Source organism: Anomalospiza imberbis, chromosome 7 (genome assembly GCF_031753505.1).
Source record: "Anomalospiza imberbis isolate Cuckoo-Finch-1a 21T00152 chromosome 7, ASM3175350v1, whole genome shotgun sequence".
NCBI classification, from domain to species: domain Eukaryota; kingdom Metazoa; phylum Chordata; class Aves; order Passeriformes; family Viduidae; genus Anomalospiza; species Anomalospiza imberbis.
Window position 1 is genome coordinate 2260453 of NC_089687.1, and position 25763 is coordinate 2286215.

At 46.7% G+C, this 25763-nt stretch overlaps 1 protein-coding gene and 1 long non-coding RNA gene across 9 annotated transcripts in view; one reads left to right on the plus strand and one right to left on the minus strand.

Moving 5' to 3' along the window:
• Positions 1–3636: 3636 nt before the first annotated feature.
• Positions 3637–5273, plus strand: LOC137476782 (uncharacterized). The gene is made up of 2 exons (XR_011000577.1): positions 3637–4252; positions 4505–5273. It is a non-coding gene; the product is annotated as an uncharacterized lncRNA (long non-coding RNA).
• Positions 4785–25763, minus strand: part of MBD5 (methyl-CpG binding domain protein 5) — a 123370-nt gene continuing 102391 nt past the window's right edge. For all 8 annotated transcript variants that reach the window (XM_068195127.1, XM_068195126.1, XM_068195125.1 and 5 more), the window contains 6 exons: positions 20877–21869; positions 18950–19179; positions 15397–16602; positions 11202–11275; positions 8614–8689; positions 4785–5375 (listed from right to left, as the gene is read on the minus strand). In XM_068195127.1, the coding sequence (XP_068051228.1) occupies positions 5304–5375; positions 8614–8689; positions 11202–11275; positions 15397–16602; positions 18950–19179; positions 20877–21869 (2651 nt within the window). In that variant the 3' untranslated portion in view covers positions 4785–5303. The remainder of the gene's footprint in view (positions 5376–8613; positions 8690–11201; positions 11276–15396; positions 16603–18949; positions 19180–20876; positions 21870–25763) is intronic.

Below are 25763 nucleotides of genomic sequence, written 5' to 3' on the forward strand. Positions count from 1 at the left end.
AGGGAAGGGGAAAGGGAGGAATAAAGTTTTATTCAGATGTAAATCCTCCCTTTTCCCCCGGAAGCAGAGAGCTCCATCCCATGACTGATGACAGATAATGACAACCCCCAAAACATTGTTATGACTTTTTCTCCCTCTAGACAAGAATCATTGAGAGAAGCAAGGACTTATTTTGCTGGAAGTGAAAATGACCTGTATTTCTGCTGGGAGTTCAGAATTGCTTCTCCTTCAAAAAGGCCTCAAATGATTGTGGCTTGATGAGACAGAAACTTCTGAAGGGGGATGAAGAGAATGTCTGCTCTAGAATCCTGCTTGGTGCCTGGAAAGTTGGCTCCTCCCGGCACAGACCCTGCAGCCCCCCAGTCACCTGCTGTGGGTCCAAGTGAAGCAGCAACCAGCTGGGCAGCACTTCTGTGGTCTTGTGACCCAAAGAATTGATTCCTCAGATATTTAGGGAATTATCAGTGAAGGACTTTGCACTTACCTGCACCAGGGATGGGGGTGTGGCTGGAAAAGCCTGGTTCACCACCCCACAGCTCGGCCCAGCATCACTCACTGCCATCAACTCCTGCCTGCAATTTTGGAACTCTTCATCCTGTGCCAGAGCCTCCCTGGGATTTCACCCAGGAATTCCTGAGGATGCTCCTGCTCTTCCTTCCCTGCCCCGCTTCATCCAGTGCCAGTCAAAACCCTTCCCACTTCCCAGATCTTTCCCAAAGCAGGAATTTCCAGACAGTACTGCTCTAAATGTAAGTTTTTTTCCAGTTCTAAATCCTACCCCTGATCTCCCTCTGGGATGACACTCAATTACAGACAAACCCTTATCTTGCAGCAGGTAAAAATGTGGGAGATGGAATCTCTCCAGGATCTTCTCTCACAGGGGGGGGATTCCAAATCAAATCTTGGATTTTTTAATTATTATTTTTTTTTAACAGAACAACAAAAAAATTGCTTTGAAGCGTTCACAGCCAAGACCTGGTAGAGGGAAATAAGGGCTCTGAGCTCCCAGTGCTGAGCTTTACACAACACAAAGTGTCACCACTCCAGGCTGAAGGAGAGGTTGCAATGCAGGATCACACCAGGCTGGTGGGAATTTCTGGGAGCTGTCCACTCAGGCAGCCTTTATAGCATCGCCACCAACCCAGCCTGAGGCTGAGCAACATTTAAGGCCATCATACAAGGGCATGGAATTGCTCTTTATCCCGGGGAGCACGAGGATAACCAGACACCAGGAGCAGGGTAGGAATGCTTGGTTGGGGTGCCTGTGGGCTTGGAAGTCCCTGCAGCTCCTAGGCCGATCACCTGGGGATAGAACAATTTATTTTTTGTAGGATTTGTTTTGGTTTTTAGCCTCCAAGGGTTTCTCCATCACTGACTGGACCCCGGTGTGAATGGCGAGTATCGAGCTGAAGGATTTGTTTGGTGTCTGGGATTCCTGGAATCTCCTGCTCGGAGCGCTGGGCGTTTTGGGGGGAATCCTGGCCCCTGGAGGTGCAGCTGCTCGCTCAGAGGGGTGGATGGGGTGGATGGGAATGCCTGGGATGAGATCCTGGCTGCTGTGAGCAGGAGCCTCCGGAGCCGCCGGCTCCCTGCACTTACCCGCGGGACGCGGCGGCGCCGCCGAGGCCTTCCCGGAGCACACAGACCACGGACAGGCAGTGGGATCTGCAGGCTGAACTGGGAATTCTCTTGGCTCGCATGGATTTAACTCAACCTCACAGCTGTGGGTTGCTATTTTAATTCCACAGCGGTGCCCGTGGCCCCGTTTAAGAGGGGGCATCCCATCGTGGCACCGAATAATCCGTCGGAAGACAAAGTCCCTGCCCCGAAGAGAACAGCACAGGAACTGTTTTTTCTGGTGATTTAATCATAATATTGACAACTTTATCAAAAATTACAAAACTGATATTAAAAAAATTCTCTAATTCTTAGTAAGACTAGAATGGGTTTTTTTAAAAAATAGAAAAGCACTTTTATGCTACGGCTCTTCTGGAATTCTCACATTACAACCCTACATAGCAAAATACAAACTGTAGCTAAGAAAGGTAATTCAGTCCTAAGGTAATTCAGTCCACCACGAGCCCTCTAATATCTCTAGACCATCAAACTCAGGGACTCCAAAAGGATTTCACATGACTTATAAACCTTCTGCAAAGATGATTTCGGAAAGACCTTGGAATTTGAAGTTTCTCTTAACCCCTAAAACCTTAGACTGTGAGGATAACAGACCTGGGACATCAGAGGTGGGGTGGGTTTGTTTTTTTTTTTCTTTTTTCTTTTTTTAAAATTATTTTTAAACTATGTGGATATTATTTTTTTTTTGCAGCTGATACCAGCCAGGAAGTTGAAAATACATGAAGAAGAAAATCCATTGAAAGAAATGAAAATATTTTTGTTTCGCTTCGTTTATGGTGTTCACACAACGCACCATATTAGAAAGAGGAATATTTCCTTTAATTTGAATGTCATCTGAATGACTCAACCACATTGTCACCCACTTAAGCAAAAGAAAGCATAATAAATAAATAAATAAATAGACAAGAATATGCAACACTTTACATCCTCAAGGAATCACGGCGTTCCCTAAATCTACCGAGGTCCTGATCGGCGTTGTGGGCTCGCTGCACTCAGCCACTTTCGGGTGATTGTGCCATGTTAATGACAAATCCAGTGGTGTTCCACTTTCCACAATGGAGTATTTTTTTTTGTGTGTTTTTTTGTCTTTTTTTTTTTTCTCCACCTTTTAAATATAGGAATTCTCTCTTAAATTAGAAAGTAGGCAAAAAGTATTTTTTTTAAATTTTCATTTTTAAGTCTTCTATTAGAAAAAATAGAGATTTATTAAACAAAAAAATAATAAGGTAGAAAGAAGGGTTGGGCCTCCATCAAAAAAGTAGATTATGCTTTAATGCAAAGAGAAAGAAATGGCTCTATGGGCAAAATTCAAGTATGAGTGACCAGTTTTTTAATCGTAAAGTCGGTGCAACATTTCTTAAAATGTTACAACACTGCATGACCTGTAATGCTCACAATATTTACATTAACTGCTTACATGAAACCATAAAAACTCTAAAAGAGAGAAAAAAAAAGATTGGTATGGACTGAAACAAACTACTCCTAGCACCCACATCAATGCCATTATTAACCGAGGAAATCAAGTGCACGAGAATACTTTACATAATCTTAGGGATGTAAAGTAAAACAGCGAGGAGGGAGCACAGACCTACGGGCCAAAGGAGACACAAACTCAGCTCTGGGACACGAAGCAGAGGGAGGAGGCAAAGGAAAATCCCGAGGGAGAGGAGCTCCAGCGCTCGCCCACGCGCACGGATCGGGATGGGAAGAGCCAAGGGCCACCAGGACGCGGCCACGCGCCACGGGACAGCGGGAGCTGGCGGCCCCCGGCACAGCTCCGCGTGGACGAGGGGAGACAAATGAACCTGCCCGTGGAACGGGACCCGCCCGGGACAGGAGCCAGCCCGGGAGCCCCGAGGTAGCTGCGTGCCCGGGCACCGAGCCCCGCTGGCCAACGCTGCCCTGCGGCACCCACGAGCGGGACTCGGGCAAGAGGAGAAGGAGCCACGATCCTTGGGATCCTCGGGATCCTTGGGATCCTCGGGATCCCCGAACCCTGGGATCCTCCGCTGCCCGGGGTGCTGATCACTGCCAGTCCTTAGCCAGAGAGCGACAGGCGGGACTCGGGGCAAAGGAGCTCTGAGGTAAGCGGTGGTCCCGGCCCCAGGGGGGAGGCAAAGCTCCACCCGGGGCTGGGAATGGTGCCTGGAGCTCTCTCGGGAAGCCTCGAGCGCGCCACGGCTTCCGCCACCATCGCCACCGGCCGTGTGAAAAAGGAAAATGAAATCAAATGGAAAGAATGTTGTGCTACACTTCCGTTCGTTAATTTTATAATGGCTCATAGCTTTAGACTTTTAAATCTGTAGTGTATTAATTTTTTTTTCTACATATGTTTCACATTTCTCACTTAATATAACATAAATAATTTGGTTAATAGATTTAACCTGCGCATTTCAGCCACATTAATATATATAAGAATCTGTTAATGGTATAAATAATTCTTTTTAAATAAAATAAATCTGATATGTTACATAATACTGATAAAAATTACTGTTGCTAATAGTTTTGTAAGCCACCCTTAACTTTTTTTCTGTTTTAATACTACGAGATGGATCCTGGGATTGCTTTTCCCGGGCGCTGCAGAGCGTTGCCCTTTCATCCTACTGCCAAACCAAAGGTAATCAACAGCAATCAATCCTGATCACTCCTGAAAGCAGGGCCTTTGCCCCCTTCCGAGGAAACACCGTGTTAATGACGTTAGATAATTGAAGCTAATTAATCTAGGGGGTGGTTGGAGGGGCTCAACGTTACGGGGGGATCGACTCTTTAGTTCCTCAGGTGGCTCTGAAACTTCTCCTACAGAAACGGTTGACTAAAATAGTCCCTCTACTCTTACTTTTTTTTTTGTCCTTTTTAATCAAATCTACAGCGTTCTACGTTCAAAGCTAAGTAAGTAAAAACGCAACCGAGGGGTTGCAGCCTTGGAATTGTTAATTAGAGCTGGGATCCCACATCCCACTGGGAATCTGCGAGGCTGCGCTCTCCTAAAGGCCTGAACTGGAGTACAGCACTTCCAGGCAAGGTTCATTCCAAACAGACAGAGCAATGAACACTCAGTGGCGTGAAGTGGATGTCATAATTAAGGTATTACATAATCATGCCTTCTCTCTGCTGTTAAATACAAAAACAGCATCTTTTACATTATCATATAAAAGCATTTAGGCTGTATTTTTATTTATCACTTTACACTGGTAGTCTCTTGTATGTGTACTCAATAGAAACCAAAGAATTTTGTACACTATTTTTTGTACAATAAAAGATAAAGTGTGCATTAGGTACGCTTGTACATGACAATATTGTACAATATTTACAGTTCAGATATCACCATGAAATTCTGTATTATCTATGTACACAATGAAAATTTCTCAGAAACATTTGGACTATTTCTTATAATCACAATTTTTAGTATTATAGAAAAAAAAAAAATTCAGTAATCATCTGACATTGTTACTGCAACCTTTCAAGATTTCTGATTGGTTTATCCAGCAACCTCTATCCCTCCTAATCATCCAAAATCTGGTAGCACTGCTCCTCGTGGTGCCCTGCGATGGCAGCGAGCTGTCTCCACAGAAATACTGACAGAGCCACGTCTGGATCAACACCTACAGATAGACTCATGTGCACGTTCACTGTGATAAGGACTGGACCAGTAACAAAGACATTCAATGTTATCTAGAGATCTTCCTCCTCTTGAGTTTTGGAGGCTTCACTTGTCTGTCTCCCTGCGGGATTTGGTGGACCTAAAAATAAGTATATTCACAAGTTAGCAAAGGACGGCGGTCAGGGGCATCAAGGAGCTGCAGGAGCGCTCGAGGGGCTGCCAGGAACCAGCTCTGAGCATTTCCCAGCTACACAGAATAAAGGGACTTCAACAGCTTGGGGAAAATGGGAGGAAAAGGCCGATTCCGTAACCTGTGCATCCCAGACCTTGGAGAGAGACAGCAGCTGCAGTGGCTGGGAAACAACCCCTCAATCAGGGACCGAAACCCCCAAATCAGGGACTAAAACCTCCAAATCAGGGACTAAACCCCCCTAATCAGGGACCGAAACCCCCAAATCAGGGACTGAAACCCCTTAATTAGGGACTGAAACCCCCAAATCAGGGACTGAAATCCCAAAATCAGGGACCGAAACCCCCAAATCAGGGACTGAAATCCCAAATCAGGGACTGAAACCCCAAATCAGGGACTAAACCCCCCTAATCAGGGACTGAAACCCCCAAATCAGGGACTGAAATCCAAAATCAGGGACTGAAACCCCCAAATCAGGGACTAAACCCCCAAATCAGGGACTGAAACCCATTAATTAGGGACTGAAATCCCAAAATCAGGGACTGAAACCCCCAAATCAGGGACTGAAATCCCAAATCAGGGACTGAAACCCCAAATCAGGGACTAAACCCCCCTAATCAGGGACTGAAACCCATTAATCAGGGACTGAAACCCCAAATCAGGGACTGTAACCCCCAAATCAGGGACTGAAATCTCAAAATCAGCGAACGAAACCCCAAATCAGGGACTGAAATCCCAAAATCAGGGACTGAAACCCCAAATCAGGGACTGAAATCCCCAAATCAGGGACTGAAATCCCAAAATCAGGGACTGAAACCCCCAAATCAGGGACTGAAATCCCAAATCAGGGACTGAAACCCCAAATCAGGGACTAAACCCCCCTAATCAGGGACTGAAACCCATTAATCAGGGACTGAAACCCCAAATCAGGGACTGTAACCCCCAAATCAGGGACTGAAATCTCAAAATCAGCGAACGAAACCCCAAATCAGGGACTGAAATCCCAAAATCAGGGACTGAAACCCCAAAATCAGGGACTAAACCCCCAAATCAGGGACTGAAACCCATTAATTAGGGACTGTAACCCCCAAATCAGGGACTGAAACCCCAAATCAGGGACTGAAACCCCCAAATCAGGGACTGAAATCCCAAATCAGGGACTGAAACCCCAAATCAGGGACTAAACCCCCCTAATCAGGGACTGAAATCTCAAAATCAGGGACTGAAACCCCAAATCAGGGACTGAAATCCCCAAATCAGAGACTGAAACTCCAAATCAGGGATTTAACCCCCAAATCAGGGACTGAAACACATTAATTAGGGACTGAAATCCCCAAATCAGGGACTGAAACCCCAAATCAGGGACTGAAACCCCCAAATCAGGGACTGGAACCCCCAAATCAGGGACTAAAGCCCCCTAAATCAGGGACCAAAATTCCCAAAATCAGGGACTGAAACCCCTTAACCAGGGACTGAAACCCCCAAATCAGGGACTAAACCCCCCTAATTGGGGACTGATCCCAAACTGCAATAATGGCAAAATGAGTGACAAACCTTCACACATCCTAGTGACCAAAGTGATAAAACATGGGGAGAAGATGGTGAGAAAATGCTGGTAAGGGGAAATTGGAGAAGTCCAGCTCAGGGCTGTTATTAAGGAATGAGGGATGTCCAGGAAACTCTTTGTGTTTAAAAGGAAACATTCAATTCCCAGCTAATGCTGGATGGATTTCAGAGCCAAAGTTTGGCATGGCTGGCTGCTCAGGGAGAACCGGGAGGAGAGAGAGGAGGAGGAGGAAGGCTGAGCTGGTGTGGAATTCCACCACCATCTGTCGGCAGCAGCTGCAGCTCCCAGCACAGGAGCCAATCCTCAGCACGCCCTGGGCTCCCTCCCGAGCTCTCCAGCCTCTGACATTCCTGCCCCACTGGCTCCTGCCAGAACTCCCTGCTGGAGCTGATGATGCTGCTGCACATGTTTCCCCTCTCACCGTGGCTGGGGCTGAGCAGCAGGAGCGGCAAAAGCTGCGAGTCACTAAAAAGAGCTGCTGATTCCCCGGGAGTGCTTCTAGGAATGATGATCCTTATGGAAACCAGCCCTGATCCCAAATCTGTGCCCACATAATCAAGGATCAGTCAAGGCACTGCAGGTGCAGTTCGGTGCCACAAGAACCAGAGCAGCAAATCCAACCAAGCACTTCCCCCGAGCACTTTCTGCTGCTCCCGATGCCCGGAGCAGGCAGCTTTTGATATTCCTGGATTTATGGGTGGGAAAAAGTGGCAGCAGGATGGGCCAGCCCAAACACCCATCCCAAATTCATTTGTTACAGGCCAACAATCACCTCCTGCTTTCCTTGTCCTCCCAAAGGAGGGAAACACAGCAACGTTGTGTTAAATCAAAGCTCAAAGCTCAGTTTGTTAAGTTCAGTTTTAACAACAGATTTGATTTGGTTCTTACTTTAAAGCTACTCAATAACTTTTTAGATATTTCTTGTTGGGTCTGCAATCAGCTCTAAGCCTTCAGTTCTTCAAATATATAAATAAATATAAATATATTTCCTTTTTTGTTCTCCAGAAGCTCAAAAAGTGTTACTGTAAATTCCAAGCCTGCACATCTTCAGCCCTGAGCACTGAATATCAGCAAAACCCCTTTTTTCTCTCCTGTGTTCGAACATTTTATAATTAATAATTTGAATAATTAATGACCCAATAGAAGATGTGGGAGGTTACATGTGCTGTGATACATTTGTTTTTTGTTTTTAGGTGGGCTGCAATGATATTACAGCCATGTTTTAGAAAGAAAAATGAGGATATTTTATAAACCAAACTTGTTATTGGAAAGATGCTGGAGTTACACCATAACAGTGCAATTAGTGTGGAAAAATCACTCTTGGGTGTGATATTAGAATTTTTTTTTAAACTTACCTTTCATGACAATATCTTTAATTTCTCATGGGGAAAACTGAATTCCAAGAGTTTTGCACTCAAAATCCTACAACTTTTCCCATTTTTCAGAACCATCAGACTTTTGCAAACAGTTTTTAATGCAGGGGAAATACTGAAAATTCCTCATTGTTCCAGAAAATAAACCCAGAATTTGTTAGAAAGCCACCCAAGCCAAGCCTCCCTCCAATGGACACACATGCAAAAACATGGAAAAGGAGAATATTCCCAAGGAAAAGGAACTTACATTCCCAGACATTTTGTCTAGTTCACTCATGGCCTCGTGTATAGCAGCTTCTAAATGGTTATTTAGCTTTCCACTTCTAGGGAGAAAAGATGAAAGGCATCAGTAATTCTTAAGGACAGAAAGGAAACTTGAGAGAAGAGAGTAACAAACACGTGAATTCATTGGGAATGTTCTGACCCCGGGGCCTCCCAGGTTGGGAGCACAAGGAGGAAGAGCAGACCCGTAACAGTGTTATGGAAAGGAAAGGCTTGTGTTGGGATTACAGAAGTTAAATATCCTTCTAACTTTCAATGAACTGCGTTAATTATCTCAAATATTCCCAGTTTTACCCTGGAATGGCAGCACCCCACAGGCTGAGGGAGAGGTGGGGTGAAGGTTTCCTTCTTCCAACCCCAAATTACCCCAGGTCACGGGGCAGCTCCAGGCACATTTCATTTCACAGCGACCATTCTATGGGGTCTCTTTGTTCTGAAGGACTTTTCCCACTTGGACATGGTGACAGGTCCTGCTTTGGAGATGAGGAGATGGGAGGAGGAGATGGAGGATGAGCAGAGCCATGTCTGTCACGAGGGAAGGTGATGGCACAGGCAGGTAAGGAGGCTCCTTGTCCCCTGCTGGGACACCAGGCCTGTCCCTCACAGAGACACTTCCTATGAAAACCTTCCCTTTAATCACAGAATCCTGGACTGGCTTGGGTTGGAAGGGACCTTAAAGCCCATCCCATCCAGCCCCTCCCATGGGCAGGGACACCTTCCCTATCCCAGGCTGCTCCAGCCTGGCCTTGGACACTGCCAGGGATCCAGGGGCAGCCCCAGCTTCTCTGGGCACCCTGTGCCAGGGCCTGCCTACCATCCCAGCCAGGAATTCCTTCCCAAAATCCACTTTAAATCAACCCTGGAAGTTGGGAAGGCAGTGGAAGCTTCACCAGCTGTTCCCTTCGTGGACCTCTGTCCAACCCTGCCCATGGCACGTGTCCAGCAGGAGATGGGACTTCAACCTGGCACAACCGAGCAGGACAGGTGGGGATGGCAAGGAGGGGATGGCAAGTGGCACATTCCTGACTGAAGAGGAAGATGAGAACACCCAGAGGAGCAGCAAAGCCCAGGAGAAAGAGCTGGGACTGGGGGACGGCCCCTGGAGGCGCTCTGTGTGCAGCAGGACCGGGAACGCCCGCGCTCAGCGGAGCAGGGATCACTCCAGAGCCTGGCAAGGCAAAGCTGGAGCAGGTGAGGAAGGGAAGGCTCCAGCAGAGCACAGCTGGAGAGCTCAGGAAGCTGTGCCATGGCCTGGGGAGCAAAGCAGGGACGTGGCTCCAGCAGGAAAGGAAGGGCTGAGATGGAACTGAGACATGAAGAATTCATGGAGTTGTGGAATGTGGACATCATTTCAAGGGCTTGGAGACCAATCCTGCTCTGCTGAACCAACCCGGGGCCTGTGTGACGAGCACTCTAGGTGCAGCAATTGTATTTAACACTAAATGGTTAAAAAAACCTGGATAAAGAGCCAGTAGTACATCACAAACCACACAGAAACCCATGAACTTTGCCAGATAAATCTACAGTAGGACATGGGGAAACCAGGAAATGTCCACCAAAGGATTCAAACTAGGAAATAAGTTGAAACATGCAGAAACACCTCTGTAAGGGCTGTAAAGCAGCAGTTTATGTCAGCTTGAACCACTTTAAATCTGCTCCTGCTGTACTTGAGTCACTGATGCCACTTCAGGGACATGAATAAATAACAGGGAAGTTGCCAACAGCCCTTCTGTATTCCCTTAAAATCCAGGAAGGCTTTTTGGGGATGATGCTGGAAAAAACAGCCACCACCACTGTCTCACTGGTATAAAAATTCCTTCTCTTTGGCCCCGTGGGACACAGAAATAAAAGCAAAGCTCACCCCTTTAAAGGAGGGGAAGAGAGGGAATTATTTAATCCCTTTCAGCCTGTGGTCACTCAGGGCTGAGTTTAAATTCTCACAGGTTTAAGAATGTATTTTCCCTACGACAGTAAACAAGCACCATCATAGAACAAACCCAATCACAGCACAGGTCCTACTCTGTCATCCCTTTAAAGATGTCCAGAGGAGTTTTTTTCCCTTCAAAATTCAGTAATTTTCCTCTTTTTGCCCATCCAGATGCTTCATGCCCCAGTATTTGCCGTTTGACAGTTTTTCCATGCTGGTATTTGTCACTAAGAGGTGAAAGCTGGATAAACCCCAGCAGCTGACACAGGTGTGAGCCAGAGCTCAGCCACAAATCCTGCAACCCTTCCCAGCAGTGGGAATAAAGGGGATTTCTCAGCATAACCCTGTGCTCAGCTGCCATGGGGAGAAGGAAGGAGGCCAGGTCTGGTTAAGAAGTCTGGTTTGGGCAGGCTAATTTTGATGGGATGACTTTTTGCTGCTTTTGTGCCACCAGAAGCTCGCACGCAGGGGATGTTTCACAGAGGAGATGCACTCGAAACGCCTCAGATTCCAGAACCAACATGAGGAATGCCAAGGAATGAACCCCTCAGTTTGGCTGAGCTGCCCAGAAGAGCAGCAGAGGAAGGGAATGACTGGAATTTGGTGGGGAAGCAGGATGGACTCACTTCCTGTTCCTTTTCCTGGCGCGGCTGAACGCCTCCAGCCCCTCCGTTAGTGTCTTCAGCTTCTCCGGCTCCACCTGGGGAAGGGATGGACACCAAACCTCGTTACCCAGAGCAGCAAATCCCACCTTTCCTGCTCTGCCAGCCCGGGATCCCCCTCCAGCAGGGCAGCAACAGCACCTGGAGCTGCCCACCCCTCCCACATTCATCCATTCCTGGAATTTCTCACCAGCGGCAACAGAAACGCAAATTCGGGACATTCACGGCACAAAACCGAGGAGAAGAATCTTTTAAAGATCTTTCTTGGCAGTGCTGGTGGAGTGTCTCACTCTGCACTCGCTTTCCCACATGGATTTTACACCTGGAATGCACACCTGGAATTCTGAGTGCCTGGGACTGATGATCCCATTTTAACTCCAAAGTGTTCCCAGCACCGCCAGCTCCTGGGGGAGGAATTCCAGGTCTCTGCTCAACTCATGGCACGGCCAAATTCATTCCCATTCCAGAAGGAAATCCTTCTTTGCCTTCTGAACCCAGGAATCTTCACCAGAGCTTTACGTATTTGTCTTAAAATCAGTTATTTTAATTATTTGGGCATGTGCCCAAAAAAATATTTTAATTATTTGAATTTGGGCATGTGCTCAAGAGAACTGGGAATTTAAATCTTGAATATTTTAAATTGAAGCAATTTCAACCACTGTGTGGGCACCAGTAAGTCCCAGTGTAAACAATACAAGCAGAAAATTAATTATAACAACTCCATAATTTCATCATTTGTATCTCAAAACATGAAGCCACATCACTCTAATATTTTGATCTGGCTCAGTCATTCCTGCTGATAAAAACAACAAAATCAGATATTCAGAACACATCAACCTAAAGAAAAGAAACGGTTCAGTTCCTGTTTCTTTGCTACATCTTACTTGACATTTTCCATAAATACAAATGTATGGAGTGTGTGCCTATGCACAAAGTGGGAATGCAAATTCCCTCCAAGTTCAGCCTTCCATTTCCTAAATAGTTTATATTCACCCCAGATCTGACGTGTGGACACAACAAGGTGGAGGTAAAGGGTGAGCAGTTGCCAAAATCTCTCGAAATAAAGCCCAAACTTACACATTCAGAGCAGATTTCAGTGTCTTGAAGTCACACCTGTGCTAAAGAAATTGGGAATGTGCTGATCCAGGCACTTCCAGGAGTGATTAATGGAGAAATCTGCACTTGGGGAGCTGAGATTTCAGTTTTTGTGAAATAAATTCAATTATGCCACAAATGGTAGAGTTTTTCCCTTAAAACCTGCTCACTTTTAATGCAAATATTTCCAATAACCCCTCCCCTCACTGGATTTTGGAAGAAGACAAATTGAGAAGAAATTGAGAACCTGGGGAGCTTTTCTAAGGACAAACATGAGAAAAAAAGGAATTATCCCTATCCAAGATAGAAATGTTTATCTAAGGAACAAACTGCCAAGGGCTGCCAGGAGAGAAATTGCAAAGTTCAATGCAAATAATGTTATCAAGAATTAATATCATGTTTGGGGAACAAAGGACCTCTTAAAGTAACAAAAATAATTTCATTATTGGCATTTTCTGACGGTTATACATTAAAAAACACTTGGGTTTTTTTGGGAAGAAGTATCAAATTGCTACAAAACAGGGTATGGAAAGCAACTCCAAGAGAAATAACAATTAATAATCATCAATATCAACACCAGATCACAGACATGGGAGGAATCCTCCCTGTTCTCCCTGCAGCACCAGAAAAGCCCAGTTTAACCAGCCCAGTTTAACACCTGGAAAGTCCCACTGAGAGCAGGATTTGCCCTGGTAAAATTCACCATGAAAAGCTCCCACAAAACCTTTGATTGCTCTGGTCCTGTTTAGGTGATGAATAATAACCAAGGTGGGTAATAATCAAATTAATTGCTTAATGAGAGACAACTCCTCTGGTTTGGGATTAGACTCAGGCTTGCTCCTTTTCTTCCCAGAAATTTCTGCTGCACTTCCTTGGGCTCCTCTAATTTCCAGTAGACAAAAACCAAGGAAAGGAAGTGCAGTATTCCTCCTTCTCCAGTCTGGATCCCCCAGACAGATCCATTATCCCATTAAATACCTGAATGCCCGAAATCTTCTAAATGGAAACAAAAATAAACAAGCTAAAGACCAGAGAATGTACAAATCCCAACAGCAAATCAATGTAACACAGGAGGGTCACATCTGGTTACACAAAGACTTTAAAAGACATTTTCAGGAAGCTCCAGAGAAAAAGGAATTTTCCCAAGTGCTGCAGGTCACTCCCACCATGGGCTGGTGCAGAATTCCTGAAGAACATTTGGAGTTCAAGGCTGCTTCTTTGTGGTTTCCAAGGGTGTTTCTTTGTGGTTTTCCAGGTGATTTCTTCTGCTCTGGTGTGGGGTTTTCCCTGTGTATCCCCCTTCCACCCTCAACTCCTGCCCTTTGGAATGGCTGTTCACCCCACACTTCTTGATGAAGGAATTAGACACATTTCTTTCATATTTAAATTAAAAATGATTAATTCAAGGTGATCTGATGCCAGAGGTGATCCATGATGTGGGAATTCCTCACGGAGAACTTGGAGTGGTCTCCACCTTGCTGTGAGCATTCCAAGGATCTGCTCCCCTGGTTTTTGTTCGGTATCCAATAAAATGGGTGCCACAGGATTTCAGATCCCACAATTCCCACACGATGCACAGAAACCCCACCACAGCAAAGGAGGTTTGCACAAAACCAACAGCACATTCTGGTATCCCCAGATTAGGGAGGACACATGAAATTGCTCAGGAATGCAGGTGAGAAAATTCCCCTCTTTACACAAGTTAGAAAAAAGAAACCTTTCATTCCTATTAAACATTCACAGAGATCTGGACACACAGATTCTGTTAATCCATAAAAGCACACTGGGAATGGGAATGTTGCTCCTGTGCTCCTGACTCAGTCAGGGATATTGAACATGGAATTCTTCCAGTTTTGCTTCATCCCTAGAAGTTTGTGATCTTCTCCTGTGCCTCCAATTCCTAACCTGACTTGTAACTTAGGGATCTGAGCTTCCTGAGGGATGAGCTCTGAAACACTCTCCTGGTTTGGGCTGGGATGGATTAAACCATGGAAAGCTCTGGAATATTCAGCACTCTCACTTGCCAAGGGAGACTGAAGTTCTCCTGCTCTGGGGGTGAAACCACAGTGGAGGAGCAGCCGGGATTTACAGCTCCAGTGGGGAGGGACTGGCAGATTCTCAGAGAGGCTGGGGCTGCCCCTGGACCCCTGGCAGTGCCCGAGGCCAGGCTGGACAGGGCTTGGAGCAGCCTGGGACTGTGGGAGGTGTCTCTGCCCATGGCAGGGGTGGGGTGGGATGCGTTTCTTGTCCCTTCTCTCCTCCGGGTATCTGCTCCTGGCTGAATTTTGAGGAAGGAACACTTTGGTCCGACCCACTCTCCTCAGTTTTAAGTGATGTGATTTCTTTGTGTCACTGACAAACCCCTATTTCCTTAACTCTCCCCTTTCTGCTTAGGCATTTTAAAAATTTTTAATATTTATAGATGGAAGATGTGCAGCATTTTGTATGAGCTACAAAGATAAAATGTTACACAAGCAGTGGAGCCCAGATTTGGGAATATTTTTCATAATAAAATTACCAATAACTCCTTGATAACTGCATTTCCTGTATATTCCCCAACAAGCACATGATTTGTTAACACAAAAGAAGAATTCTAGTATGAAAGAGCAAATTGGAACACTTTTCTTATTACTAAATGATGATCAAAACCTCCTTTGGAGTTGGAAATGTGTGTGCATTTCCTGTGAGAAGTGTGTGTCAATCAGCAAGATTTCACTCATTAAAGATTCCTCAATCTGATGAGGCCACTTCTCCTTTCTGCAGTTTCAGCACTTTCAGGTATTTCCGCATCAGATGCTTTGGACACAGCCAGGAATTTGTCTGAACACGCCACGTAAGCGAGAACCACTTTTTGTTAACACCAAAAAATCATTTAGCAAAGCCCAAATCTAACCCGTCTCACGGCCCTGGCAGGAAATGAAGGGGAAATTCAGCTCTACATGCTACAGCTAGGAAAAAAAAGCCATTTGTGCTGCTAAAAAGGAAGAGACAAAATAAAGACAAAATTTTGATTTGTGTGCCGGTGGGGGGAGAGAGAGAGATGTGCATAGAGACATAAATATACCTTCCCCTCCTCAGCGTTCTGTTGGCATGAATTGTGAACCTCTTCTTCTCTGCCAAGTTTGCCAGGCCAGGAAGTCAGTCCTTTGATCTGGCCCCAGACCAAGTCGCCCACGTTAAACGTCCTCGGCCTGTAGTGGATGAGCTCGTGGGACGAGGGCGACTCGGGGTTCCGCAGCTCCTCCTCGCTGCTGATGCTCTTAGCATCCGAGGGGCTGGGCACGCACCCGTTAATGCTTTTGGCATTAAAATCTCCATTGTAATGGATGTAGTCTTTCACTAAGGAACTCTCCAAGCTATTGGAGGAACTGGGAGATTGCTCTTCCAGGACCAGGTCTTGTTTGGAAGTGTTGAGCAACTCCCCGAAGGCCCTGTTGGGCTGCGGGCGGTTCCCGTTGATGTGTGCACATCGTTCCACAGTGTTCTCCAGTCTTTCCTTGAAACTCATCATAGTTCTTTTGTAATTGTTATACCTGAAATTCTCCTCCAGCATTTTCTCGCTCTGACAGTTCCGCTGTGCCAGCAGGGCCTGGTGCTGCTCCCCCTGCAGCAGCGGCAGCGCCGAGACGTTGTTGGGCCTCTCGTGGCACGGGCTGCTGTGGATATGGGCGGAGTGCTCCAGGAACTCCTCACATTTCCACCTGTTGATCTCCCCCACGGGGCTCTGCTCCCCTTCCCACTGCTTTTTGGGCGTGTTACAAGTGGCTGATTTGTAATACTCGTAGCCATCCCCCTCACTGGAACTCTTGCCGTGCTCCGAGTTCTTCGGGCCCCGCGCGCCGCGGCCGCCGCGGCCGCGCCCCTCGTGCTCGGCGCCGCGGCCGTGGATGACGGCGCTGACGGCGCTGGACAGGTTCAGGGGGTCCCCGATGGAGGCTGTGAAGGCACTCATGGCACTCAGGGCGGGGATGGGGCTCGGCTGCGTGGAGCTGGAGCCGGCCGTGGTGATCACCACCGGCACCCCCTTGCTGGCGGCGTCCACCACCGCCTTGTAGATGGCGTCCACCGAGGCGTCGCCCGCGGCGGCGGCGGCGGCGTTGGGGTTGTCCTTGGCCTGCTGGCCCAGGGATGGGTCAGGTCTCTGCTGCAGGTCGCAGGGAGGCTCCTGGAAGGGAGGAAGGAGAGTGTTGGAGCTCTCGGGAACCGGCGCCATTCCCATCTGGGTGATCATTCTTTTGTTGAGGACGGCGGCGTCTTCCTGCATCCTCACCTGGGGAAAGGAGGGACAAGATGGGAACTGCTGTCTGAACTCCAGCTGGATTTCAGCAGATAAACTCTGTGCTTGTTCACTACAGCACAGTTCTTTTTGCTGTACACCAGGTACAAACGGAACAAGGTAGAGAGACAATTAAAAGCCTGATTTAGAGGAAAACAAAACTCTGTCTCTGGCTTTGTGTCAGCAGGCTCCTGTTTTCTCTCAAGTCCTAAACTACTTCACTGAGGTCAGTATTTCTGATACAGAGCCACAGGATGGTTTGGGTGGGAAGGGACCTCAAAGCCCACACAGTGCCACCCCTGCCACGGGCAGGGACACCTTCCACTGTCCCAGGCTGCTCCAAGCCCCATCCAGCCTGGCCTTGGACACTTCCAGGGATCCACGGGCAGCCACAGCTTCTCTGGGCACTGCCCACCCTCCCAGCCAGGAATTCCGTCCCAGCATTCCACCCAAATCTCCCCTCTGGCAGTTTGAACCCACCCCTCCTTGTCCTGTCCCTCCAGTCCCTCTCCAGCCTCCCCGCAGCCCCTCCAGCCACTGCAAATGCTCTGAGGCCTCCCGGGAGCCTTCTCTTCTCCAGCTGAGCTGATCTAATCCAGCCTCCTGCTGGAGCACAGGATCACATCCAGGTGGGGTCTGTGCATCTCCAGAGGAGGAGAGACCTCCCCTCCACAACCTCTGAGTCCAGCTCTCAATTCCTTTTCTTTCCTTCCCAGACCCAGCCTTGCTTCTGTCCCTGTGTGCTCCTCAATGAATTCCTGAATGCCACCACTGTGCTTCTGGAATTGGTCCACAATCCTATCTTCTCCTTTGCTGTGTGCCTTTCCCATGGGATCTCCAGGCCCCAGCATCCCACGTGCCTGTGCTCTAAGCTGTGAGAAATGGATTTATAGAGAATTTTAAAAATTTGATAGACAGTTTAAGCAGATTTGTATGTAAATACTGAGATAAGGTGTGTTGATTTAAGAAGATCATTATCTATGCAATAGAGATGATATTGTTGGGAGAAAGATTGAATTAGAAATAAGTTTTAATATATGGTTTTGTAAAAAGATTAGATATTTTAGAGAATTAGAATTGTGAAAGACGTATTGTAGTAAGATAATGTGGGAAAAATGTGATTAGTGTTAGAAATAATAGTAATATTGTGTAGTAAAAGTTACTAAGTTAAAACATATTTATAATGTATTGTAACTAAGAAATAAGTTGGTTTTTAATAGAATTATGTTGAGTTTTATATTTTTTGTATTTTATTGTTTATTGAGACTAATAATAGAATAAAATCTTTTTAAATATATTGAAAGGTAAAACTAAGAAAACCAACACTAAGCCACAGCAAACTGGCATCTCCAGATTCAACCACCTGAGCTCTTCCTACTTCTTGTCACATCCACAGGCAGGGAACATGATGTCAACCAGAGCACTCCAACAAAAACTGTAAAAACCTCAGGGAAAATATTCCAGAAGCCCTTTCACTGCTTACTGTGACTGTTTATATAACTGGAAATGTGACACAAAACAATACTGGGCTAAAGCAACCAGAATTCCTACAAGAGAGGGAACAGGCTGAGAACTGAGGTTTTCCAGGGAAACTTCTCCCCTGCTCCTTTTTCCTCCTGGGCCCCTGCATTCCCTTCTCACACCGGCACTTCTGCAGCAACACTGAGGAATTCCTACCTGCACCCTGGCTTTGTCACCTGGTTTTGCTCTGTTGATACCCAACCTGAATTAGGAATAATTGTGTTATGTGGAGAGCAGCAAGGCCCATTTTTGCCCAGTTTGTCATTGTTTATTCACTCCCATCCCTGTTTTTCCAGGCTGCACAATCCCCATCACAGCTCTTCCATCCCATTTCAGTGGGACTACCAGAGGACTGGTGCACACAGTCACTTAGAACAACTTATTAATTACTAATTACTAATTCTAATTACTGCAAAGTGCTATCAGTACTTATTTCTCGTTGCTGAATTATCAGAATGGGCTAAACAGGAATTTAGGACCATTTCTGTGGGATGGAAAAGAGTTTTGTTAAAATTCTATAGGGATTGTCAGCATATAGAGGAACTTTTTTTCAATACATGCAGCATAACTCTTTCCAAAGCAACTAATCCAAATTCCTAAGGAGAAATGGGTAAAATTTCAGTAACAAACGTTCCTGATTTGCAAAACCCATCAGCTACTGAAAGAATATATTGCATGTAATAAATGTATTTATATTAATGTAATTATATAAATGATACTGTCTTAATCAGCAAAAAAAAACCCCGAAGTCTGGAGGATGGAATTTTACCTCCTGAGAGCTGCACACTTGCTTGAATATTGATTTAATTTTGTTTTCTACCTGGAAATTCTGGAACAGACACGCCATGGGGTTTGGGTTGTTGGCTGGGCCAGGAATTTGGGGCTGGCCTTGAAAGCCCTGCACGTTCTGGTAGCCCTGGAGAAGGTGCTGCTGCTGCTGCTGCTGCTGCTGCTGCTGACTGGAAGGAAACATCTGGTTGTTGCTGAGGAGTGACTGGAGGTGGCTGAGCTGATGGTTGTTGAGAGCAGTGTTCAGAGATGACATTTCCCCTGCAAGGCAAGCACAGGCAAACACCACTCAGCAATTCCCTGCACCCCAATCTCACTGAGTGCCACGAAACCTCTGGAAAACGACCCTGCTCCCTCCATCCTCTGGGAATGGGGCTCTCCTGCCCGTAAATTCTCCAGTGCTGGCTCTTTTGTGTCACCTCTCCTGACTCCCGGGACAGCAGGGATGGCAGCAGGAGCTTCTGTGGAATTCCAGGCCTTGGAATCTCACTGAAACAGTGCCGGGGTGGTGAGGGGGATGAGGAGAGGGAGAGAATGAGACAAACATTTAAACCCCAAACAAAATGAGTTCTTCACCAGCTGTGAAGGAGAAAAGGCTTTTTGGTTCAGCCACGTCACACAACACTCTAAACAACTCTTTTTTTTTTACATTCAAGAGTAAAAGTTGAATTAACATTTTTTATTACATGAAAATTTCACTTTACATGAATGTCTTACCTCTTAAAAAAAAAAAACCCCACACAGCCGAACCTGACTTTATGAAATAATAAAGCTTAAAATACATCCATTTTCTAGTTTGTTTCTTTTTTAAAATTAGTATCTTGTGTTTTCCTTTAAATTCCCATTTGAAAAGTCACTGTTAGATGTATTTTGTATGGCAAATGCCAAGTAGGTTGAGCTCACTGCAGCCATTTAGGTCGGGGTGAGGTATTATTTAATTATTATTTAATTCTCACCAGGAGTAGATTACCAACAGAGGAGCACTGACTCTATTATATGTTTTTGGTAAAAATAACTGAAAAATCATCACCCAGGAGGGAAAAACTTTGTATTTAAGGGGTTTTCATCACTTGCTTTGTGATGTTGGTTGTTTGTCATCTCCAGCACAGCTACTCCTGCTAACCTGCGCTGCCACAGGCACTCCCAGCTGATCCAGGGGTGCTCCTGAGCTGCCACTCCTTGAACAATGAAATAAATCCAGTTGCTCACACCATTTTCAGGTGGATTTAGCAGGTTTAGGTGGCAGAATTAATAATTTCCAAGATCAATATTAGACATTAAGGAACGAAAGCAGAACGCGATTTTAATTTCTTACAAGAATGATTGTGTTTGCTCAATGAACAAGCTCCAACAACACCAAGAAAAGAAAGGAAGATAAAACCAGAATCTGAAATTCTGAATCTGAAAATACTGTGTCTAGTTCTGGGCCCTCAGTTTGGGAAGGACCTTGAGATGCTTGAATGCCTCCAGAGGAGGCAACGAGGCTGGAGAGGGGCTGGGAACACAAACCCTGTGAGGAACGGCTGAGGGAGCTGGGGGTGCTCAGCCTGGAGAAAAGGAGACTCAGGGGTCACCTCAGCACTCTCCACAGCTCCTGAAAGGTGGCTGTGGCCAGCTGGGGCTGGGCTCTTTCTCCACGCAGCACGGACAGAACCAGAGCACACAGGCTCAAGCTGCACCAAGGGAAATAGAGGTTGGATATGAGGAAGAAGTTTTTACAGAAAGAGTGATAAAGTTCTGGAATGTTCTGCCCGGGGAGGCGGTGGAGTCACCATCCCTGGGTGTGTTTAACAAAGCCTGGATGTGGCACTGGCTGCCAGGGTTTGGGTGAGGGGTTGGGGCTGGGTTGGACTTGATGATCTTGAAGGTCTCTTCCAACCTGGTCATTCTGCGGATTCGGTGAATTCTCCCTCCCCACACCTGCTCAGGTTTGATTTTTCCCAAGAAACTGCACTTACCCAGCAGGCCTGTGCCCAGGAGAGGGTTCAGGAGCTGTGGCACCACGGAGCTGTTGTTGAGCTTGGCGGGCCCCGGCGCGCCGGCGGCGCCACCGGAGATGTTCAGGAGCGTTTCTGCCATGGACACCACGGCCGTGCCCCCGCCCAGCGCCGACACCGACAGCGCGGCCACCGCCGACGACGTGGTGGTGGTGGTGGTGGTGGCCTGCGAGGAGGTGGCTATGGCCACCTCGGGGTGGCCGCCCGAGCTCAGCACGCCCCCCACCAGCTGCGGGTTCAGGGCCATGAGCGCCGAGGCCCCGGAGGCGGCGGGCAGGAGCAGGGGGTTGGGAGCGGGGTCGGTGCCCGGGAAGCCGGGCACGGGGGCGGGCAGCAGGTTCTCCACCCTGCTGCCCTCGGGCAGGGGCTCGGGGGGCGCCGGCAGCTGCGTGACCGGGGCCGCGGGGGCGTTCTGCTGCTGCAGCAGGTCGGAGATGGTCACGTTGAAGGATGGCACGGGGAGCATGGCAGCGGCCTGGGCCTGGTTCTGGAGCAGGGCTGCCAGCAGCTGGAAGTGCACGGGCTGCAGAACCTGCCCGTCCACGTCGCCGGAGAGGAACGCTAAAGCAGCATTGACATTCGGGTTCAGAAAACCCAAAGGGTTGAGGTTCACCTCAGACTTGCCTTCTCCTGCTGAAGGCTGGAGGATGTTTAAGAGGTTCTGGTTTAGGAGATGTTGCTGATTCACCGGCAGAGAGAGAGGCAGGGAACTGAGGAGGTTTTGATTCAGAGGATGTGGCAGGTTGTTGTTTGAAGAGCTGTTCTGCGGGAAGTGGAGCGAGTGTTCGTGGCCAGCGAAGGGGAACTCGCCCCCCATGGGCAGCTGGCCCTGCTGCAGAGGGGTCCCAGCTGCAGTGGTGACAATGACACCGTCCTGGAGCACAGACGTGGTCTTGGTGATGGCAGCTTGGCTGGTGCCAGCGATGGCTATCGATGACGACGGGCCCAAACCCCCTGGAACGGGAAAAGCAGGGGTATCAACGGGGTGCTGCCTGCTGGGAGACACCCGCAGGGCACACAGCACCAGGCTCAGCCCAACCAGCCGTGGGAAAAAGGGGCTGGGGAATCCAGACTGGAGCACTCGAGAAACAGGAATGGATCTGCCACCAGATGCTCCAGACACTCTGTGCCACGCCCCCTTGGAGATTATGGCATTGTGCACTTATACATCCCTTAAAGTTCTTGGAGAGAGGTTTTAACAGCATTAATTCACATAAACTCACAGATTTTCAGCAGCATAAACCCAAACCCAACCACAGCTCAACAGAATTAGTCATGGACCAGGCTGGAATCAACCACCAGGAAGAAGGATCACAGGAATGATGTTGGGTGAAACACTGAGTCCATGATCCCTTTCCAGTTTTAATTAATTCACAGGGTTTTGGATTTTAGATTAATATTTAAGGCATTGTTCTGGAGTCCTGAATTATAAAAAAATACATGGTATGATGAGACTGTTCCAGGTCAGTGGGAATTCACAATTTGTAGAGGAAAAATGTAAATTGGGGTGGTATAAAATCCATCACTTGGGTTGAAAAGAAAGGGCAAAATTTTTCACGAGAAGGCTACAAAGAAAGAGTAAAAATGTTTATTTGGGTATCTTTATACCCTTTTAGCAAAGCTGATATATAAATCATTATTATTTTTTTACTTGAGGCAGTTTTGAACTGACAGTGGTCACTCATATAGCTCTTAGGATGAGAGACTGAAAGGCATCAATGATCACAAAATATCAATTCCTGTTTTTCTGAACAAATACTCTTTAAAAAAGGATTTGCCAGCACACTCAACTGATAAGAACTGAGCCAAACTTTTACATCATTTTAAACTAAAATTACCATTTTTAAGTGCTGTAACATTGTGACAACTCCAAGAGGTACAAAATGAACACAGAACACTCTGCAGTGCCCTGAACTCAAGAGAACAAATCTCACCCCTCTCTCCCAGTGCCATAATCATGTTTCAGAGCAGAAATGAAATAATAAAGTAACAAAAGGTAAGGTGAGGTGAGAGCAAAGTGCAGTTGTAAAGCAGAGCAAATCCCACTCTGGGTGAGAGGGTCAAAACCCTTCATCTTCATAAGAAGCAAATTTTATCCATTTATTTTTAGGAATAAAAAAATAAATAAAAAAAAATTAAAATCAAATGTTATAAATAGTATTTAGAACTAATGCCCCAAGGATTTAAAAATCATGAGAAGTCCCAAAGACCAACCTGCAGATTTAAGAAACTCCCAATGGAAGAATCAGTTGTACCACTCCCCCTTGGATGTGTTAAGGAGCACATGGAGAGATTTTTAATTCAGGCATGAGGAAATTATTCAAGAGAGCTCTCCTGAATAGCAAATCTGGTTTGGGTATTTTCCCAATCTCTGTTTGTAATTTATTCCTGCTCCTGTTTCCCATTCTGCTCAGGTAAATGACCCCATGCAAGAGGGTTTGCTGTGCAGCAAATTTCAAAGTTGGAAAATTGCTGCCAGGTTTTAGGGAGAAATGGCTCTGCTTTCTCACCCTCATCTTCTGAGAGGTCCCAAGTGCATTCAACAGCTTTCTCCAGATTAATTAAGTAATAAATTAATTGTTCCTGAAGAGAAAAGAAGTCTTGATGGATACTGAGTAGGAGGCAGAAAATGTGTCCTTATTTCAATCCAGACTGGAGAAGCTGGGAGTCAGAGAGAGGGTGAGCAGCCAGACTTCAGCAGGAAGATAAAACACAAATAAATATCCCCCCCAGCTTCTGTCCAACCTGGCACAGCAGGAATCGGGCTGGAAGAGTCCTGGACTGGGTGTATGTACAGAATTTACAGCTGCAGCTGGGGACAAATTTCTCTGTGGCACCAGAGATCAAAAAACCATCCCAACAAGTCAATATTCAATTATGAGGACATCCATGCAAAGTCATTTTCACTGGAATATGGAGCTGTGAGACCTTCCCAACGTCTGGCCCCAGACCAAAGGACAGAATGATGACAATAACCCTAAAACCCTTAAAACGCCAAAACCTCTAAAAATCTAAAACCCCAAAACTCCAAAAACCCAACCCCCAAATCTCCCAAACCCCTAAAACTCCAAAACTCCAAAATCTCAAAACCCCAAAACTCCAAAAACCCAACCCCCAAAACTCCAAAACCCCCGAACCCCTAAAACTCCAAAACCCCAAAAATTCCAAAAACTCCAAAATCCCAAAACCCCTAAAACTCCAAAACCCCAAACCTCCACCACCCAAGGGTTTTCTGTGCCCACCTCCAGGCTCTACGACGATACTTGGGAAGTTTTGGATGAGAAATAAAGCACCAGGAGTTGAACACCAAAAGGAGATCTCAACTTGAATTCCCAGTTCCACAAAAATGTGGTATTTGGGATCCAGGGAAGCCAAGCACGTGTGAATTCAGCAAAGAGGCCTTAATAATCAGAATGAAAAGGATGAAGGAGCCAGACTAAAAGCCATAAAAGCCCAGGGCAAACCCAGCTCCTGCAGCCACAGACTCTGCCAAAGCTTCTTCTGCCACTTGTTGAGAAAAATGAACTCTCTGCAACACACTGGAAAGAAGAAATATCCGGAATGCAGAAAAAGCAGAGCTGTTGTTTTCTTACAGGGTCAAAGAAATGTTTTGGAAGTAAATAAATAGCAAATAAATTTTTAAAATTATTACTGATTTTATTTATGAGCATTTTTAATTCTACTTTCTTTTCAGAGCAGGTTCATTTTCCTGTGTGGATTTTAGCTGTGTTCCTTTTCTTAAAGCATTGCTTGACAGGTGTTCTTAAGCAAGGACAAGAAAATAAATGGGTATTATGGAATCACTTTGTGTTCAAGAAGAGTCACTTAAAATAAAGAAATCAGAGAGGAAGATATTAATTATTAATATCTCAGAATTGTTCCTCCTAACCATAGATGTATTTTCCAAAAGGACTGCACTTAGAGTGTATTAATTAGAGAAGAATATTTCAAGTGTTATTTTACAACTCTTTTCCCTGGGAGAAACTCTCCCTGACACATCCCAGTATTTAAATAGTCTCAAAAACACAGTGCTGGAATTTGTGGGGAAAAAATACTCACTAAAGGAGGTGTGTGGAGCACTGAGAGAAGTGAAGTGCAGAACTTGCTCATCAGCCATTACCACCTGAAACATCTTCAGAACTGAGCACAAATGAATGGTATCAATTCCCCCTTCTCAGTTCTTGCTTGTCACAGAATCCCCGACTGGTTTGGGTTGGGAGGGACCTTCAATCCCACCCAGTGCCACCTCTGCCATGGCAGGGACACCTCCCACCGTCCCAGGGACCTTCAATCCCACACCTCCCACTGTCCCAGGGACCTTCAATCCCACACCTCCCAATGTCCCAGGGACCTTCAATCCCACACCTCCCACTGTCCCAGGGACCTTCAATCCCACCAATCCCACCGTCCCAGGGACCTTCAATCCCACACCTCCCACCGTCCCAGGGACCTTCAATCCCACACCTCCCACCGTCCCAGGGGCCTTCAATCCCACACCTCCCACTGTCCCAGGGACCTTCAATCCCACCCAGTGCCACCCCTGCCATGGCAGGGACACCTCCCACTGTCCCAGGGACACCTTCCACTGTCCCAGACTGCTCCAACCAGGCCTTGGACACCTCCAGGGATCCAGGGGCAGCCCCAGCTTCTCTGGGAATTCCAGCCCAGCCCCTCCCCTCCCTCCCAGCCAGGAATTCCTTCCCAAAATCCCCATCCCATGGGAAGCCATTCCCCGTGTCCTGTCCCTCCAGGCCCTTGTAAATAATCTCTCTCTGCACATCCATTAAAACCACAGCCAGCTTTGCTTAGATTGGATATTTTCGTGGCTGCTTTTCTGATTTTGAAACT